This window comes from Oreochromis niloticus, linkage group LG17, assembly GCF_001858045.2.
Source record: "Oreochromis niloticus isolate F11D_XX linkage group LG17, O_niloticus_UMD_NMBU, whole genome shotgun sequence".
In the NCBI taxonomy this organism is placed as follows: Eukaryota; Metazoa; Chordata; class Actinopteri; order Cichliformes; family Cichlidae; genus Oreochromis; species Oreochromis niloticus.
Genome location: NC_031981.2, coordinates 37570777 through 37589117, shown reverse-complemented (window position 1 = coordinate 37589117; position 18341 = coordinate 37570777). Strand labels below are relative to the sequence as shown.

The 18341-nt window shown below is 43.3% G+C and overlaps 1 protein-coding gene across 2 annotated transcripts; it reads right to left on the bottom strand.

Annotated features, from left to right (window-relative positions):
• Positions 1-415: 415 nt before the first annotated feature.
• podxl (podocalyxin-like) lies at positions 416-17521 on the bottom strand. Of its 2 annotated transcripts, XM_005475590.4 has the most exons (9): positions 16990-17521; positions 5859-5960; positions 5316-5804; positions 4403-4626; positions 4269-4292; positions 3420-3561; positions 3287-3330; positions 3077-3205; positions 416-1792 (listed from the first exon to the last, which is right to left on the bottom strand). In XM_005475590.4, the coding sequence occupies exons 1-9, from the start codon at positions 17030-17032 to the stop codon at positions 1598-1600; spliced, it is 1392 nt and encodes a 463-aa protein (XP_005475647.1). In that variant the 5' UTR covers positions 17033-17521; the 3' UTR covers positions 416-1597. The 2 variants fall into 2 exon arrangements, with proteins under 2 accessions (XP_005475647.1, XP_019202413.1); XM_019346868.2 differs by having other exon boundaries at positions 5316-5960; positions 16990-17520.
• Positions 17522-18341: the final 820 nt, after the last annotated feature.

Genomic DNA, 18341 nt, shown 5'->3' with positions numbered 1-18341 from the left:
TCTTTGGGTGGGACTCAGGAGTTTTAAAGCTGGTACTCTACGATCAGTGAGCACTACTCTGGATTACAGTGAATGTGTAGAAAGCCTTGTAGTATTGCATTGTATGTACTGTATATAATGAATAAAGATTGTATTTTGTTCAAGTTTTCCTAACTGCCGTCTTTGTGTGGTTCATTTCAAAGGAAAGTCTCCAAAGTGGGAAAAACTCTTTATTTTCAAACCTGAACAGGTACAACAGAATAACAGTCAAGACCATCCACGATTTACAGCTTCCAGTGTGTCAGACCCCTGCTGTTTGCCTTCTGCAGCAAACAAACCATAAATACATAAAATCCTGGTGCAGTAAAGTACTTTGGTGAAAAACTATACACAACTATGATAAGAGTGGCAGACGCAAACAATCACAGCAGTCAAACAAACATACAGGCTGGACTGCAGAGCCCAGTGTGATTGAGTCACTTGTACATAATATAGGTTGAAGTGAAAGCAAATATATATTAACTGAAGTTATCGGTGAGAATCGATGAGAATTTCAAAATGAAAGTGTTAAAATGCGGTTCTGCTGTGAGGGTTTAGCCCGACTCCCTGCAGCCTCACAAACAAAGAGCATGCAGCTATTTACAGCATGGCTCAGCTGACTGAGAATGGGTGCACATCTGCTAACTAATACTGCAACTAACAGCATGTAAAATGTTCTTTACGTGTCGTTAAAAAGTAGTTTGGCATGATTATAGCTTATGTTTATTGTACAACAACCACAATCAGCAATAATGACATGGTACAGTCCAACAGGGGAACAACGTGAGCAGGTCACCATGAAGAATGAAATTACATTTCAGGGTAACAACTTAAAACACGCTAACATAAAAAGACGTGGGGTTTGTCTTGTTGGCTCTCCTAAGCAAACCCAATTACAGGATTTCAGATGAACAGAAATGATGCCTGTTTGCATCCGAATGACTTTAAAGGACAGGAATTGGTCTCCTCTGGCTTTCCATACACAACAGAGTCAGTATGAGGCACTTTGGGTTCAAACCGGTCCTTTGTCCGCCCAGTATAAGCAGCATCTCTGTGGCCATGTCCTTTCTTCTGTAAGGTTAGTGCACAGCCTCTATCTTTAAATCACCGGGGGCTTTAAAGTGTCCCCTGATCACATTTCTACATTAGTAACTCTAGAATGGTCAGCGCAGATGACCTCTGTTCCTCAGGAGCGAATGCAAAGTGATTGGTTTGTAATATTGCCCGCTCCTTCGTCAGATGCAAGAAAACACTCAAAAACACTTCACAGGTGCCAGTGTGCAACCTCTTTGTTAGTACGATAAGGAACAGGCACAGAAATATGTGTAAAAACGTATATGAAAAAGTTCACACGTATAGAAAAGTGCAGTATAAACACAACAGTGATTGATTTGGTGCATTTTTCAAACATGTTTCATGAAGTTTACAGTTGTTGCTGCATCGAGCAGCTTCTACACGCCACGCTGTTACCCGCTCTGGAGGAAGTGTTGCCTGGCTACAAGGGCACGAGAGACAAGAGTTTAAGATGCGTGGGTATAGTTCGATTTATTGTGGCGTTGCGCCCCCCTCCCACCTGTCCTTACAGGTGGGTGTCCTCCTCTTCGGGGTGGTCCTCTTTCGACAGGTGGTCCAAAGGTACCATCCAGCTGTCATTGAACTCCCCGTTCAGCACCATCTTCTTCTCCAGCATCTCGGGCTGCACTTCCATCACTTCCAGCGTGGGGTTGTCATGGTAACCGTTTTCCACAGTGTGCAGCTCTTCTGTTAGGTGTTGCTGTGGAGATTGAGAGGACAAACTAAAAACATGCCCACTTGTAATCATCACTGTTACTTCCTGTTACACAGACCCAGTCTTAAAATTCATAAACTGCCAGCATGATTAATCTGAGTGGAATCTAACTGCTCTCACTCTTCTGTTGTTTAACTTCTAAACATACTCCAAAGTCCACAAATCCAACAACTGTCCATGGATGAATCAGGGATTCAGGCTCTGACAGCTTTAAGTAAGGAAATAAATGTGGAGGCATTCGTGCCGTCTACACGGCCATTCTGTGAAGAAATCTATTAAATGTTATTTTTTATACCACGGCTTTGTCTATAAATGCAATGCATGATACGACACTTTCCTTTTGGAAAAGTATTTTGGCACTGAAGGAATTTTGGCTAGAAGAAGAGGCCGGAATCAAAACATAGACAAAAAGGAGACCTTTGTTCCTGCCCAGTCGTCGTCCCCACGCGGTCATATGTCCTGGAAAGTTTGCTGAAAGTTTTCTCCACAGAATATTCAGAAGACCAATTAAACACTGAGTGATTGTTTTGATCCTGATACAGTTCTGAAAATGTCAGGCCCCCCCGTAGGTCACCGCTGCTGGAGCTCGTGCTGCAGCTGTAGTAAGAAGCGTTGCTGAGGAGGAGCCTGACTTTGTACTCATACCGCTCTTTGTCTCTTTGGAACTGAACAGCTATGCTGAGTAGATCCTGCACGCACAGAGACGGAGGACTGCACCACTGATATATCAGATCAAGCTCAGCCAAATCATCGTGATGGGAATCAAATCCCCATTAGTGGTATTACACCATAAACCAAACCAGCAGTCTGAGGGTCACAGAATACACAGATTCAACACTGCAGAAGTTAAACATGAATCGATGTATCATCATTTTTCTATCAAAGGTTAGCTTCATGGTCTAGAAGATAGTTCGCTGTGTCTGTGGAGGCTGCACTACTTTCCTGCCAGGTTTAGGGAAAAATTGACCACATGTCTGGAACAACCCAGGCCAGCACTTATCAAAGATTTTATAGTAGTTAATAAGCACATATGTGCTGATGTAGCTTTGAAATATGAAGCGTCTAAGATATCTTGTTTTTCTATGTTTCATCATCTCTATTCCAAAATATGTGGACAGCTTAGAAACTTTGAAATAGGTCAGATTATAAATGAAGAAACAATGCGAGCAGCTAAGTGCTGCATGCTGTTTGAATACATTCACTAGTTCTTGAAACTCAGGCTATAATGGAAGCATACTGGGGATAGTGGGATTTGATGTTTCTTCTTACCTGGTTCTCATTGTAAGGCTTGCGGTGGTGGGAGGCGCAGACACCAAGGATGACGATCATGATGAGAAGGGCTCCACAGGAGGCCAGGATAGCGATCAGGGTTTTGTTATCTGTCTTTATCTGTTCTTTCTAGGAGAGGAACAAACAGAGGAGTAACTAGTTGCTGTAGAGGCCGAGGGTCCTGAGGCTGATCTAAAGAGCTGAACTCACCTGAGTGAGCTCGTCATAATACTGCTGCGCAAGGCTTTCGTTCACTGAAAGATCAGGATCACATTGATTGATTTCCAGAGAAAAATAATATGCAGTGAATGTCACTTTTTGAATGGACTAGCATATTTTTTACCTTTGCCATTTATCTCCACAGATTCGATTTTCACTGATCCGTTTTGGACGAGCCAGTTCAGAGTGCAGGTTCCATTTTCCATGCTCTCCATCAGCCTCTTGCACACTTTCCTCAGATTTTTCTCGCCATCTTTTTCCTTGGTCTGCGTAAAAATGACACGTCTGTAAATGCTGTTCAACAAAAATGTATTGATGCATGCAGCACAACGTCCTTTTTTGTTTCATGAACGAGACAGCGCTGAGCTGCCAGTGGGAGGACAGGAAGGTCAGGGGCCACAGCCAAGGTCATATTTTCCTGTGCTGTGATGTGTTGCTTATTTCTGGTGTACTATTAAAGGGCACAACTGTGCTTGTGCAGAGGGACTCAGAGGGTCAAAGCTGCTTCAGAAAGAGGTGTGGGAACAAAGGAAACTAGAGAAAGGCAGGAAGGGTTCCCACTAAGACACTTTTTCCACCCAGTGGCTGAAATGGTTGTTTTGTTTTAATAGCAGGCTTCACTGCTTCACTGAGACAAAGCTCGCACTCTTAACGGATCCAGCCAGCGCCTGTCTGCCATTTGGAATATGAACACAAATGGTCGTCAGCTGTTAAATCTCGTAAAGTTTCAAGGCTCAAAGTTAAAAGTTTCAGTAATGCCTTCAACAGAGCCCCACACCTAGACCAGTACGAGTGTAAGCAAAGGAAAAGCAGCACGCACACTGCATGTGACATCATACTGTTCACAGATCCCTCAGTGATTCATTATGTTTCACTCACTCACACTTTAATCAACTCTGCACTGCATAGATACAGATAAAGCCATTCAGTCTGCAGGGTTTAAATGGATATTTACAGCAAAACAAAATCTTACCTCCACTTTGCCTTTGTGGGAATACTGCAGAGAAAAACAATAAGCATCTCATTCAAAGGCACTGACATTTCTATTAGATGGAAGTAATAATGATAACAACATATAAGATATATGTGCGTCACTTCAGTGCTTACAACAAACTTCTGGGTGGATGTTGGAGTCTTGATAGTGGCCGTGGTGGCTTCCATGGCTGAATCTGTAGTTGCTGTATCAACTCCTTTTTTCACACTGGAGGAGGTGCTGGAGGAGGTGCTGGAGGAGGTGCTGGAGGAGGTGCTGGAGACCCCTGGGTTTGCAAGCTGAGTGGTCGCTCCGGCCTTTCCAGGTACTGTTGTAGATTCAGGGATTTTGATGCCACCTTGCAGCAGAAATAACAACAAGAACAACAAGAATAAGGAGGCGTCGTCGTAGTGATGCAGATCCCTCTGAGCCAGCCAATCAGTGACAGCTACGTCACATTTTAAAGTTTGGAGAAAGCATTAACAGAACAAAATACACCACAGTCAAACTACCTTTTTCATTTATTTCCCAGCTCCTCGAAGAACCGAGCAGACGGATTCAGTGTCTCATAGGCCAACGCTTATACAGTACCAAGTTTAACAGGATCCAGGACTGTGTGTGGTCTCTGTCACATTTGGTAACAAATACTTAAAGGTAGGAACACTCGAATAATAATAAAAAATGCATCCCATCAAAGAAAGAAATACTGTTTTCCCCCAAATTACCAAGAAATTATGAAGTACTTAAAAGTACATACAGTGCAAATTGTGTCTTCTTTCCTGTGAAATACACGACGTTATGCACTCCCTAAAATCATTTACACAGTACCTAAAACTACGTAGGCAGTGCTTCCACGTGGAAACGAGATCTGGCTTTAACCCTTTTCCCAAGTTGTTCACATCCAAGTATTCATTTCATTGGAGTGCAGTGCACACTCTAGAGGCCATCACAGTCTTATTTATACCAGTTTGGTCAGGTTTAGGTATTTGTTGTGGTGTCTTCTCATTTTAAATGTGTTATTTTCAACCAGGGGACCAAAGTCCTTACCTCTGGAAAGCGGCTGTCCCGCGGTTACAGTGGTCAACGCTGGAGCCTTGGATGCTGCTACTGTTGGGCTGTTTGTGCTCTTGTGTTGCTCCTCGTTTTGTGATGACACATTATATGGTGCAGGTGTTTTATTGGACAGAGAATATGGCGATGGCGTTACTGTGGAAGGCTGAGTGTTCAGCAGTGGTCTGGTGCTGGGGGTAGCGACTGTGTTTGCTGGGGCTGAAGTGGGTGTAGCAGCCAAAGCTGAACTGATGATCACAGTCGTAGGCTCTATAGTAGTATTGGTGCGAGAAGTCAGACTTGCTGTGGGCCTTGCTCCTTTTCCTGTTGCTACTGCATTGACAGTTGATGTGTTCTGAGTAGGTACTGGGGTAGTCTGTGTTGGTTGCACTGCTGTGCTCTGTTTGTCGATGTTATTCTGACTGGTAGTGACGGTCACACTTTCTCCTGCTGTTGTTGCTGACACAGTTGTGACTGCTGTTGTTGCTGACACAGTTGTGACTGCTGTTGTTGCTGACACATTTGTGACTGTAGTCATTGTAGTTTTATCCTCATCTGTGCCACCAGTATTTGTGACATTAGCAGGTGTTTGAAGGCTTGGCTCTGCAGCAGTATTTACGTAGACGCTGTGACACAGACAGCCTGAGGAGGAAAAGACACAAGCTGTTACCTTCACAGCACAGCTACATGAGCAGCACTGTAACAACCCATCAAGGGCAAAGACAGCATCTTATAGACCTGACTCACTAAGACTGTATTTGTAGTAGTCACTTGGGGGCAGTATAGTCATATTAGTGCATATAGTAGAGAACTGTAACCTAATATATTGGAGTATCCAGAAAATGCAGAGCAAATAAGCACTCGCTCAGGTAATGTTTACCTGTATGTCTATTTTAGTCTCCGCCTCTCTGAAGATAAATGTTTGGACCACTTCCTGCTAAACATTCAGAGCTCGTTGTCTGCCTGCTCTTTGCTACTGACCACGTGGTCTAGTCTTAATTTAATGAACGTTCTCTGGTGCTGCTGGCAACAAGCAAAATGAAAGTATGCATCATAAAAAGGCTAAAATTGAACATTTATTTCTCTTTGCTGTTGTTGTTCACAGTGATTGGATCTACCTTACTGTACAAATCAGCTTTAATTTCAGAGCCGCTCTGCAGAGCTCGAAGCAGCTACTCCTGGATTTCCTGCTGTGCTGACAACTGTAAGATATCTTTTTCTCTTGGTCTATTTATAGTGACAAGGACAGGATGCTGTACACAATAAACTTGGAGGCACCACACCCTTGACCACAGCCTGTTTGGAGTGCCCTCTGTGAACAGTCCTCAGCACCAACAAAACAATGGCCTTATACACCCTCGTATGACCTCATCGCACCTTCAAACCATGCTCAGTGGCTGGATTTTCACCATAGATCTCTGCTGATATGTGCAAACACACAGACATGCTAAATGACAGATAATGACCAAACTGTCCTAAGTAGATAAGACATGAAACGAGGGGCTAACTTGTAGTTTAGTTTGCACTTTGTGTTTATTATTTCATGTTTGATCAGACAGTTTGTGGCATCTGTGTTCTCACGTCCACCTTTCATTTCATTCAGTTTACTGCTCTTTAGCATAGTCACTGTATAGAAACCGAGAGGAGGCGATATATTTCTTTCATATTGCAATACTGCATCTGTGTTTCAAGCTTCTTATGGCCCACAATTCAATTTCAATGTAAGTTTAGTAACAACAACCAGGTGCTTTATATTGTAAGATAAAGACAGTACAATCCTGACGACCTCATCGATCAGATGACTCCAGTGAGCCGGCACTTGGCGACAGTGGGAAGGATAAACTCCCTTTCAACAGGAAGAAACCAGAACCAGGCTCAACTTGTGGGTTAGAGGAGGGAGACAGGACAAAGGACAGACTCTGGAAAAGAGCCAGAGATGAATAATACCTAATGATTAAATCCAAACTGGTGTATAAACGGTGACAAACCAGTAAACTGCCTTTTACATACAGTGCACGGCCCAGACAACTACAACGCATCGTCACGTTAATGATCAGTTTGATTTGATACATTCTGAAATATTGCTAAACATATAATTTTGTATTATAATATCAAGCAGATGTGAGCTTTGCAGTGTTCAGCCTGTGAGAGGTCAGTTTACCCCACGAGTCTGCTGCATCCTACTGTCAGTGAATGCAGCATTAACAGGTAAGACTTGCCGAGCCTGTCCTGTCTCTGTTCACCACAGACACGTCTCCTATCAGTAACACTGTTACTAAGAGACTAAGAGTGTCAGCGTTATCTGGAGCTAAGTCTCCTGACAGCAGATAACCTGCTTTTTCTTCACTGGAGTTTAGAGACTCTCCTAATAGTTGCTCGTGTGTTTTTCTTACTTTGTGTGACAGAAACTGATCCACAAATACAAAAAAATGTCAGTCGTGAGATGGAAATTCCTCTTATCCTACCAGCGAGCTGAAAGACTGTAACATGAGTGCAGTCAGAGGTGAGGCCTGTCCGCACTGTTGGCGTCTTCATGATCTGTGTATTTTTCTCTTCACATCTCTGCCCCACACCCTCCCCCTCCCCAGATGTGCTGTCTTGTTGGTCTTGACCCCGGTGACCCCACCTGTCACTGATGTATCTGCTTCTTAACATGTGACGGCACCAGCTAATCCTGCTGTTATCAGCACCAAGCCTCTATTTACCTTACCCACACATTCCTCACCACACACACTACCTGTTAATCACATTTAAACTCTACCCGGCCTCTCTACTCCATTTCTTTCTACAGAGTCTGGATTTTCACTCTAACAGCGACTCAGCTGTGAGCTCTTCAAAGCCACACAGACTGTTTTAGCCTCGTGTTGCACTTTGTTTTACTATTTTTATTCCCTCACAGTAGCTCTTTTGTTTTTGCAACATGAGGCAGAACTTTTTAAAAAGAAATCAAATTATTCAGAAACATCCAGAAAAAGAGCTGAAACCATGAATCCAAAAAGCTAGCTCACCATGTGAATGTCAGGTCGCAATGATGTGCTCGTTTTATTCAACCATATTTTATTAAATGTAGTACATAGACACATATTTAAAGTGAGACATTTTCTGCAATTTCATGACAAATACTAACTCAGTTTGAATTTTTACGGCAGCAACACGTCTCCAAAAAGTTGAGACAGCGTCAAGATGAGAGAAAGTGTGTGATGCTTAAAAAAGAAGCAGGATGACCTGATTGGGTTTCCTGGCATCGTAGAGAGGGAGATGTGAAGACGCTCACTGAAGCTTAACTAAACTGCATCTACAAATTGTGGAACTATGTAAAACTGTGAGGCTTTGAATATCTCATCATCTACAGTACATAATGTCATCTAAAGATTGATGAGATGAGGCCACAATTGATTGTGGGACACCAGTGATCTCCAGGATTCAGGTCACATAAAAACACGACTGTCGTGGAAATCGTTGCACAGTTTGACAAAAGAAGCCATTTGTGAATATTAATAAGACATGCAACGTCTTTTCTGGAACAAAGGTGATTTAAAATGGACTGGAAACTGTTCTGTCGCTCGCCCCGCTCAAATGCAGCGTTTCTTTTTGAGAGAACATAGACGGTCCATCCTCAGGACTGTGGACTTCACAGCACATACAGTGAAGCTATAAATACACTGTTTTGTGTGTGTTTGTAGAAATTAAATGTTGCCAAACTGTCCCAATCTTTCATTTGAACTGAGCACAGCTCTCAGTAACAGAAGGCCTTTTCTACACTTGGACACTTGTTGAGCTCTGAATTTAAAAATATCGCCTCTATCTGTTGGTGCTTCCTCTGAACATCTTCCATTGTCTAAAGCTGTCTGACCTTTCTGATCCTAGTTTTCTCATGACTTCCATCAGCCAGCGGACTCCATGTTTCAGTGATCTCACACTGTCAGACATCACTGGGCGTCAGACAGCAGCCTGTGTGGGAAATGACCTGCTGTCCTTTCCCTGGCTCTTTTTTCTGGCTCACTTCAGTGAGGCAAAACAGCTCAGTGATTTGGGACTTTGTGAATTTGATCATCAGTATATAAACACATTTGGGTTGGCAGGAAACCATGGTACCTGAAGCCACACAAAGTACCAGTGCTACTGCAAAGGAAGAGCGCGATCGATCAGTGCGGCTGCAAATGTGTTTTGTAAAAAAGTCATTTCTGTCTGCTGACGTATGTTGGTTTTTTTAAGCCAATATTAATTTAGCATCAGTTTAGGAAACACCAGAACATTTGTACTAGGACACAAACATGTAACGGTCTCATGCAGTGGGGTAAAAAGCTCCTTCCTCTGTCTGTTCCAGGAAATCTGAAGTCTGAAGCTCATTACTTCCTGAGGTGTTGCCTGAGAACCAGCTCACAATAGTTTGGGATGTTACTAAAGAACTGAACACCTTGCTGGGTTAAACCAATAAACCTCCGTCCCCTCCACGTTCTCATCATTACTATCTTCAGCAGGTCGTCTGTGCTGCTTTGGGCTCAAAGGGTCATTTTTACCATAATAATATTTTATTTACTAATTAATGTGACTCTGAAATTTGGGTGTAACATCATGATTGACAGCTGCAGAGAAACACGTGTATCTCAGTCGTCATCATAGTCATTCAAACATGTAACGTCATTAAAGTGAGGAAAGGACATCACTTGGCTAACCGGTTACAGCAGCAGTCATTCGCTGCAGCGTTTGGTAGTTATGATGTTTTAATCTGAGAAAATTAACCGAGCACATGACTAACCATGAGCTCGGCTATAAACACAGCCGGTGCTTCATCTCTCTGCTCTCATTCCTGGCTGAAGAATTGTAAAACATTTATTAAATAAGTAGTATTAGCTGACATTAAAGGGTGGTGGGGGATGTTTGTAGAACCATTCTTTTAGCAAACAGAGCAATAAAACAGTATGAAAGCATCTCACCACACAGAAAATGGCTGTATTGGCAAATTGTAGATAAACTATCAACGGTAAAAGCGGTCTTACATGGATCAGTATTACTGCTGTAGACTTTTAAACGTGAACTGATTTGAAATGCTTTATATTCTCTTTAATCTCCAGTAGTGTATAATATTGTGTATGATCATGTTTGCTGGCTGTCCTGTGAGGACCACATGTCTTAATGAGCTCAGACAAACAGTCTACACGTTGTTTCTAAAAGGTGGATTCAGAGGATTAGAGCCCGAGGATTACAAATACAGAGAAATACTGAGGTGGCGTAACAAAACAGGACATCAAACTTTGTACCTTTATTCAACCATGTGATTTATCAGAGAAATCAGTTCAATCAATTTGCTTGTTTTACTGACCCAAACATTCAAAGCGCTGATGTCATCAAGACAGGAAGGAGTTAATAAAAACTTCTGCACTCTAACTTGTCCCGATGGTCAATGAGAGAAAACCGAGGTTACGAACATAAATCTCAGAGTTTCCTCGATGTTTCCACAGATGCACACATGGTAGCTGAGCAGAGCAGTGACAGCAGAGCCACCACTGGCTCGTCCACCATGCTGGGCTCCCATCATTCTCCTGTTAAAGAGCTGATGTTTGTCCACCGTGTGCAAACAATCAGAAGAAAGCTGCCGGCCTCTGGCCTCGACAAACTCAGCCTCGGGGCAGCAGTGATATAAAGGATGATGCAAAAAGAAGTTTTATGACAGAAGCTGTTGGAGATGAAACTGGCGGTTTAAAATCGTCTGTGCGAATGGTTGTCTGTGCCTGTGTTAGCCTGGCACCGTGGCCAGGGCGTTCCCCGCCTCTCACCCTACGGCAGCTGGGACTGGCTCCAGCCCTCCCCTGTCATCCCGAATTCGATAAGCTGAAGAAAATGGACGGACAGTCCAGAATGTGTGTTTATTACTGTGCTAATGATAATTAATTTTATCTGTTCTTAAAGTAACCAAAAGCTTTCTTTCAAGTTATTATGGACTGTATCAGGTGTTCACTTTCATTCAATGTGCTTTAGTCTTTGGCACAGCTCCCATAATCTATAAAAACATGTCTGTGAGCAGCTGTTCAAGTTTGTACTCCTGAAAACATTTCTCCTCAGAAAACACTGATTTCAATTCAATTTGTATTTGATTTATAAAGCACCAGATTAAAACAACAGTCGCTTCAGGGCGCTTTACTTGTAAGGCACAGACTCGACAATAATACAGACAAACACTCAAGGCAGCACTCGGCGACAGTGGGAAGGAAAAACTGCCTCCTAACAAGTAGAAACCTCTGGCAGACGCAGGCTCAGGGAGGGCAACCAGCTGTGAGGGGAGGACGGCAGAGCCAGAACTTCATACGTACACTCTTATCTGTGGGTGTAGAGGAACCAGCAGGCTGGCCTTTGTGTGAGCGTCAGTTAAGCCAGCTATCGCTCCATCATGCCAAGCACTCTGACTGTAAACTCAGCCTGATGTGCATCTGAGCGTGAACACGCCAAACTGAGCCAAGTGAATAAATGAATGTAGCTGTCACTCCAAAATGCTGGTAAGGCAGTGCTACCCCATTAGCTTGTTGACAGTCCACACAAAGGCCTCTCGTTCGGTCGTGCACGGATGAGCCACCCCCTCGCTGCACACCGCTGCAGCTAGGGCCCCCCATCTGTGTCCTGCTGAGAGAGGTATTTCAGCTCTCTGTGGGACCGGGGTGGGCTGCTGGTGGTGCGTGGGTAAGGAAGCAAAGGGAGTCCCTTTGCTTTACGTGACTGAAAGGAGGCGAGAAGCTGTGAATCTAAAAGCCCTCGGTGAGAATAAAAGACAGAGACGAGTAAAAGGGAGGAGGGAGGGAAACGGTGAGAAAGAGGAGTAAGATGAAGAGCGGTAAATCCAACAGCCACATGGTAGTGACTGACCACACACACTAACACATTATCCACAAACAGCACACTCCCTGTCCTTGGAAACAGACTGGTATGTGTGTTTATACAAGTTGCTGCTCTCATTGCAAAAGTTGAGTGTTAGACATGCGTCAGCTCGCTCCTCCTGTCACATGTGAGTACACACAGCTCAGTGTATTCTATCCTGCACTGCAGCAACGCTGGAACACGACTGCTACACTGTAACTGTGTCTGAAGCCGAACCTCCTCCGGGGTCAGAATATACATGATTGAAGACTAGTTAAAGGATGCATACACGTTTATTTATCCTCAGACCAGTTTGGAACCAAAGGTTTAGTCCAGGTCTGACAGTTATAATGTCATTAATGACACTGACCTGATCCAAAATTAAATATCTTTTTTTTGTTTTAGGACTAATTTTACAAAAATATTTCCATAATCAAATAAACGTAGCTTTGGGAAACAATGCGTATCAGATGTATTATGTCACTTTTTCATTTTCTGTTAATGATTGAAACCCAGGCAAGTGAATCAGGCTAAAACCAAAAGTTTGATCTTGTTGACCAAAGTGAGAGCGTTTTCTTATTGGATGAACAGATATTTTATTAGATCGCAGTAGATCACAAACAGTTTGGTCCCAGCTAATGGAGCAACAGCAATTTTGTGTTTTCTCTGAAAGCTGAGACGTGAGGGGAGTGCTCGCAAACTGATGAGGCAGACGAGACGAGTGCTGAGACAGTAAGGAGTGAAAGACGAAGAACGAGGAGGAGGTAAGCTCACGTCCTTGATGGTACCAGCCACAGGGATGATTAATGGACACCTGGGTGCCAGCGTAGCATGGAGGGAGGGAGTGTGTGGTTACACTGGAGGTGAAGCTGAAGGCCACTATCTGCAGCGATGGACAGTGATGAAAGAGTAAAAGTTCCTCCCTGATGAAACCTGCATGTGGCTGCCAGAAATGTCTGGCCTTTAAAAGCAGCACAGGATCAGCTGGAGATTCGACGGGCTTTCAGACGCTGGTTAGTTGTTTCTCAGCTATTTCATTTGTGAGGTGTAAATGTTATGACTGAGAGTTTACGTTGATGGTGATACAAATTTATATCTGCAAAAAACCTCATTTTTTTCTGTCTTTACATATTTTATCACCAGCAGCCTTTTACCTTCAGGCTTGGTGGTTTTTACACCACAGGGCCGAGCACACAGGATGACACTGGGGTGACGTCTCATTCATTGGTTGTGAGCAGGGACCATTTACAACAAACACAGGCACATACAATATATATTCATTTAAAACCAAATAATAATATTAATCATGAAAGATAAAATATGTCTATCACTAATGAACAAATTCAGTGAGTGAGCTCAAAAGTGACCTTTGAGCTCACATGTCTATAACAACACAGAGTGTATGAAACGATGTTGGGAAAGCGCTCTTCTTTTAGTGCATGGAATTCTCTGCATCACAGTTATTATTGTGTTTGAATGCAGCAACACGAGAAACCATAACTTAACTAGTCGGTTTAAATCAAACAAATCATCCCTATAACTGGGTACACAACAGTGTGGAGCCCCACCCATCTATTTCCCTCCATAAACCAACAGAGGGGTGTGGAGGGGCCAGACGCTATGGCAGCAGCCTTAGGGCAGGAGGCGAGGTGCACTCAGGACAGGTCGCCGGGCTAACACAGACAGACAGGTAACCATCCACATCGACAGCACCCCACTGAGCGCATGTCTTTGGACTGTGGGAGGAAGCCCGAGTACCTGAGCGAACCCACGATACAGATACAGGGAGAACATGCTTCCCACAGAAAGGCCAGATTCAAACCCAGAACCTTTCACTTCATCTTTATGTTAACATTCATTTGAACTGAAACCACAGCGACTTAAAAACAGCTCTGTAGAAAAAGGCCTGATTGCAACAGGGTGCTCAAGGTCATTTCCTGTCACCACACCCTCCTTGGGAACTGGGATGTTGATAAAGTATTTTCCCCCCTTCTATTGTTACTCGGTTTTCTCCCATCGACTGGCTGCTGCAGACATCAGATGAGTGTGCCATGCAGGCAGCTTCATCGCTGGTGTTTGACTGAACCTGGAACCCTGACTGTCTGTTATGTTGTAGGAAGTTATAAAGGAAAAGCAGATGTTCTGAGAAGAAGTTAAGAAGTCCTGGAGCAAACTGATACGAAATGATCCTTCTTCTTAAATTCCATCTTATTTATTGAGTAAGCAGTGATATCTTCAAGTAATAACATGTATTATTTTTCAGTGGAGAAATCACAGCGATGATGTAACGGTTTCAAAATCTCCTCACGCATCAAATATGATACAGTTAGTGTTAAAGGGACAAAGAACATGGCAGCATTACTTTGCAGGCAAAGCTGCATTTGAACAAAACCCCTCACACTCGCTGTGAAGCTCGGTGGTGGAGAGGTGATGATTTGTGATGTTTGTTTTGCAGCCACAGGCACCCTGCACACTCCACTATGTCTATTATGAGTCCCGTAGGACAGCGTCATCTGTCCAACAGCTAACACTCGGCACAAACAGGACAATGAGTCACCAGCAATAAATTCAAATCTGCAACTGACAAGGAAAAGAATCAAGGTGGTGCAGTGCCCCAGTCAAAGTCCAGACCTCCACCTGATTGAAATGCTGCAGCGGGACCCCAAGAGAGCTGTGCACTAATCACTACCCACAAACCTCCATCAAATGAAGCAATATTGTATAAAAAACCCGATTACTTCAAGTTATCACTGCTAGAGTTTGTGCTACAAGCTGCTGAATCTCAGGGTTTTCCCAGTTTTTAGATTCCACTTAGAGACTCCTGAGAAAAGGTTTCTTTTTCACATCACTGGGCCGGACAGAGTTTTCACTGTGGTTCATATTCTGGAGTTTAGTTTCACTTAGTGTTCAGTGAGTTTGTTTAGTTTTCTGGTCTTTTTAAATATAATATGCTTGGTGTTTGTCAGTGGCAAAGGTTTGTGTGCTGTAATACAGTCTGTACAGTCTGATTCATATCCATGTAGATGCTCCCGTGCTGCAGCGTGTGGCCACAGCAGCACTGCATGCAGCGGATGTCCTTCGTGACACAAAGGGATTTTGTGTAAACCGTTGCACCACTGAAATCTCATATATGTATAAAAACAATAAGGCATCAGAAGCACTGAGTGATCTCACAGAGTAGAAACAAAAGCAATAGATCTTGCACATGTGTGGGACGTTTACTTACATGCACATAGTGTTAAACAAATAGACACAGGTGGTTGTTCACAAGCACAAAAACATGCCAGCATTTATCTTTAGAAAAAAAAGGTGCTGACAGCCTTGGGGTGGAATTTTGGGGCTGTGTCGCTTACTCTTTTTCACACGCTTACAATAAATAAATAAATAAAAGCCTCCCGTCTGAAATGACCTGCTGCAGTGGTGAGAAAGCAGCAGGTGCATAATTAAAGAAAAACACTTTTGTCGTCTTTCAGCCCTGCAGGGGGGTCAGGGGTTGCACTTCATTATTCAGGCTCCTTCTGTCTTTCTGCAAAGCTCTGAGTGGACTTTGTGTGTTTTTGGAGGGAGGGTGAAGCAGTGGTGAGTCCTCGACTGTGGGGGGTGGAGGGCAGATCTGAGCCCGAGCGCCCCACTTGGTCTGTGTTTGTGACTGTTTTACTGCAAGTTTCAGACAAAAATGGAGCAAAACAAAGAAAAGCGCTCTTATTATTAATGCTGAGAGACGATCCATTTCAGAGTGAAAAGAAAACAGTATTTAAAACAGGCTTAAAGTGTTCGTGAGTCCAAACTTACTGCACTTCATCATCTGTCACTGTTCACGGACTTTTCAGTTCATTGATCCTGAGCTTATGTACAGTTTACACTTTCCTGGTTTCTACATTAGTGTTGCAGTGTTTGTGTAATACAGTATTATTACCTAACCATAACCTGCATGTTACAGATGAGCTACAGTTTGTTGTTTTACATATGATATAGATCTGGATGCCCAAATAATATATCAGAGGGGACGAGGAGAAATATTAGAAATGAACTGGCTTGTATGTAGCTGTAGTACACACACACACACACACACACACACACACACACACACACATATATATGCATATATACATGGGCTGGGCTGTTGTTCTGTTTTATGACAAAAAAGTAAGATGAACATGTTTTTTTTAGGAATTTACACGACGAGGGGAAAGAAACAGCTCTGCAGTGCCAACATGAGTAAATAAAATGTCAGATTGCCAACGTTGTTTTCTATTTTGTAAGGAGATGCTGCACACTTCCACCTACAGACGAGCAGTCGGTAATCATGATCTGACCTCAAATCCCCAGAAAATGAGAAACTGTGAGGTTTAACTAACAGAATGGAAAGCTGATGAAACAGCAGGTGTGTCTTTAGTTTTTAGTGTTTCTGCTTTGATGCTAATTTAAGTTAAGTTTATTCCACTGATTTCACATCTTAATCTCATAGATGTCCAGCACGTTAGACACATGCAGACGACTTTACATTTGACTTCTGTGTCTGGTTATTGATTATCATCTACAATTTATGTTTCCTATAACTCAAGCATGGCCGTATTAAATTTACCAGACTGTTAGAAGTAAAAGGAGCAGGGTTTTAAACGCTCTAAAAGCTCACTGGTCCATCACTGCTCTTAAACAAAAAGGCAGCAAAACTTTGAAAAAACGTGTCACACAGACCACCGGGCTCTGCGTGAGCACCTGTTGCTGCGGCACATAAAGGATCGAAAAGCCCGAATTCTGACAGAAAGGCTGAACAAACAAACCAGTCTAGCTGTCTGATATGAAAGTGTGGGCTACTCACCGAGTAAAACTATCAGCCACTTGATCTGCAGAGTCGCTCTCATCCTGTCTCTGATGGTCTCTTCTCCCGGATGGATTTATCCTTCATGCAGCGCTGCGCTACAATCCCTCACTTCGTGTCAGGAGATGTTGCGCTAATGGTAAAACTGAGTCCTGCAGCCAGCTGTCACGCCTTTCTTCTTGAATTTGTATCTCAGAACAAATGATCGTGCCCCGCGTATTGTAATTTTCTTCTTCTTCTTTTAAACTGAAAGCCAAGAATGCCTTTGTCTGTGTGCGCCACGTCTTTCTCCCCTCTCACTCCACAGAGTCGGGATTTGGGGGAAGAGTGTTTCTGTGGTCTCCTTGGCTGCACCGTTGTTCCTCAGGCTCTCTCTCCCTCCCTCTCTCTCTCAGACTGCTGTATAGTCAGTTCTCACTCTTCTCACTCTCAAAGTGTTCAGCTGTTTGCAGACCAGAAGCACTGCCCTGCCTCCCTTATCATGAGAAAACAGGGGCAGATCCCAACCGGTCCAGTCCCACAACTCACTGCTTCTCCGGACACTTTGGATAACACAGGAAGCAGTGAGCCAATGTGTTCCACTGGCTTTGATTCATCACTTAAAATGATTAAAATTGACTGGAGGACGCGGGGTGAAGTCACACATGCAGCCGGATCAAAGGAAATGCCTGCTTATATTCACTGAGGGTACCCTGATTCATGACAGTGTGTGTGTGTGTGTGTGTGTGTGTGTGTGTGTGTGTGTGTGTGTTGCCCAGCAGAAAAGATTTGACCACCTCTGGGACTGAAAAATGAAACCTGTGTAAGTGGCACAAACTGCAGTTCCTGGAGTGTCTACTGAGGCTGCATCTTATCTGCTTAAAGTCTATTGATGTATAAAATACTCTGTTTGTTGGTTTATTAAAGGTTTATATAAACTTGCTTTACGGGAGGTTGTTTTGAACACCAAATAACAACAACAGTTGAGTTGAGACAAAGTAAAGATTCTAATACAGAAATACCAGAATAAGAATACTTTAATAATCCCTAAGAAAATCATGGATGGATGGATACTGATTCTCCAAGACAATAACAGTAACAGTAAACCCCAACAATCAAACAAAACCTGATGAGCAAGCACTTTGGCGACAGTGGGAAGGAAAAACTCCCTTTTAACAGGAAGAAACCTCCGGCAGAAGCAGGCTCAGGGAGGGGCGGGGCCATCTGCTGCGACCGGTTGGAGGTGAGGGGAGGAAGACAGGACAAAGACAAATTTTGGAAGAGAGATTAATAGTAACTAATGATTAAAGGGAGAGTGGTGTGTCTAAAGATGTGACTGAAGAAGAAACACCCAGTGCATCATGGGAATCCCC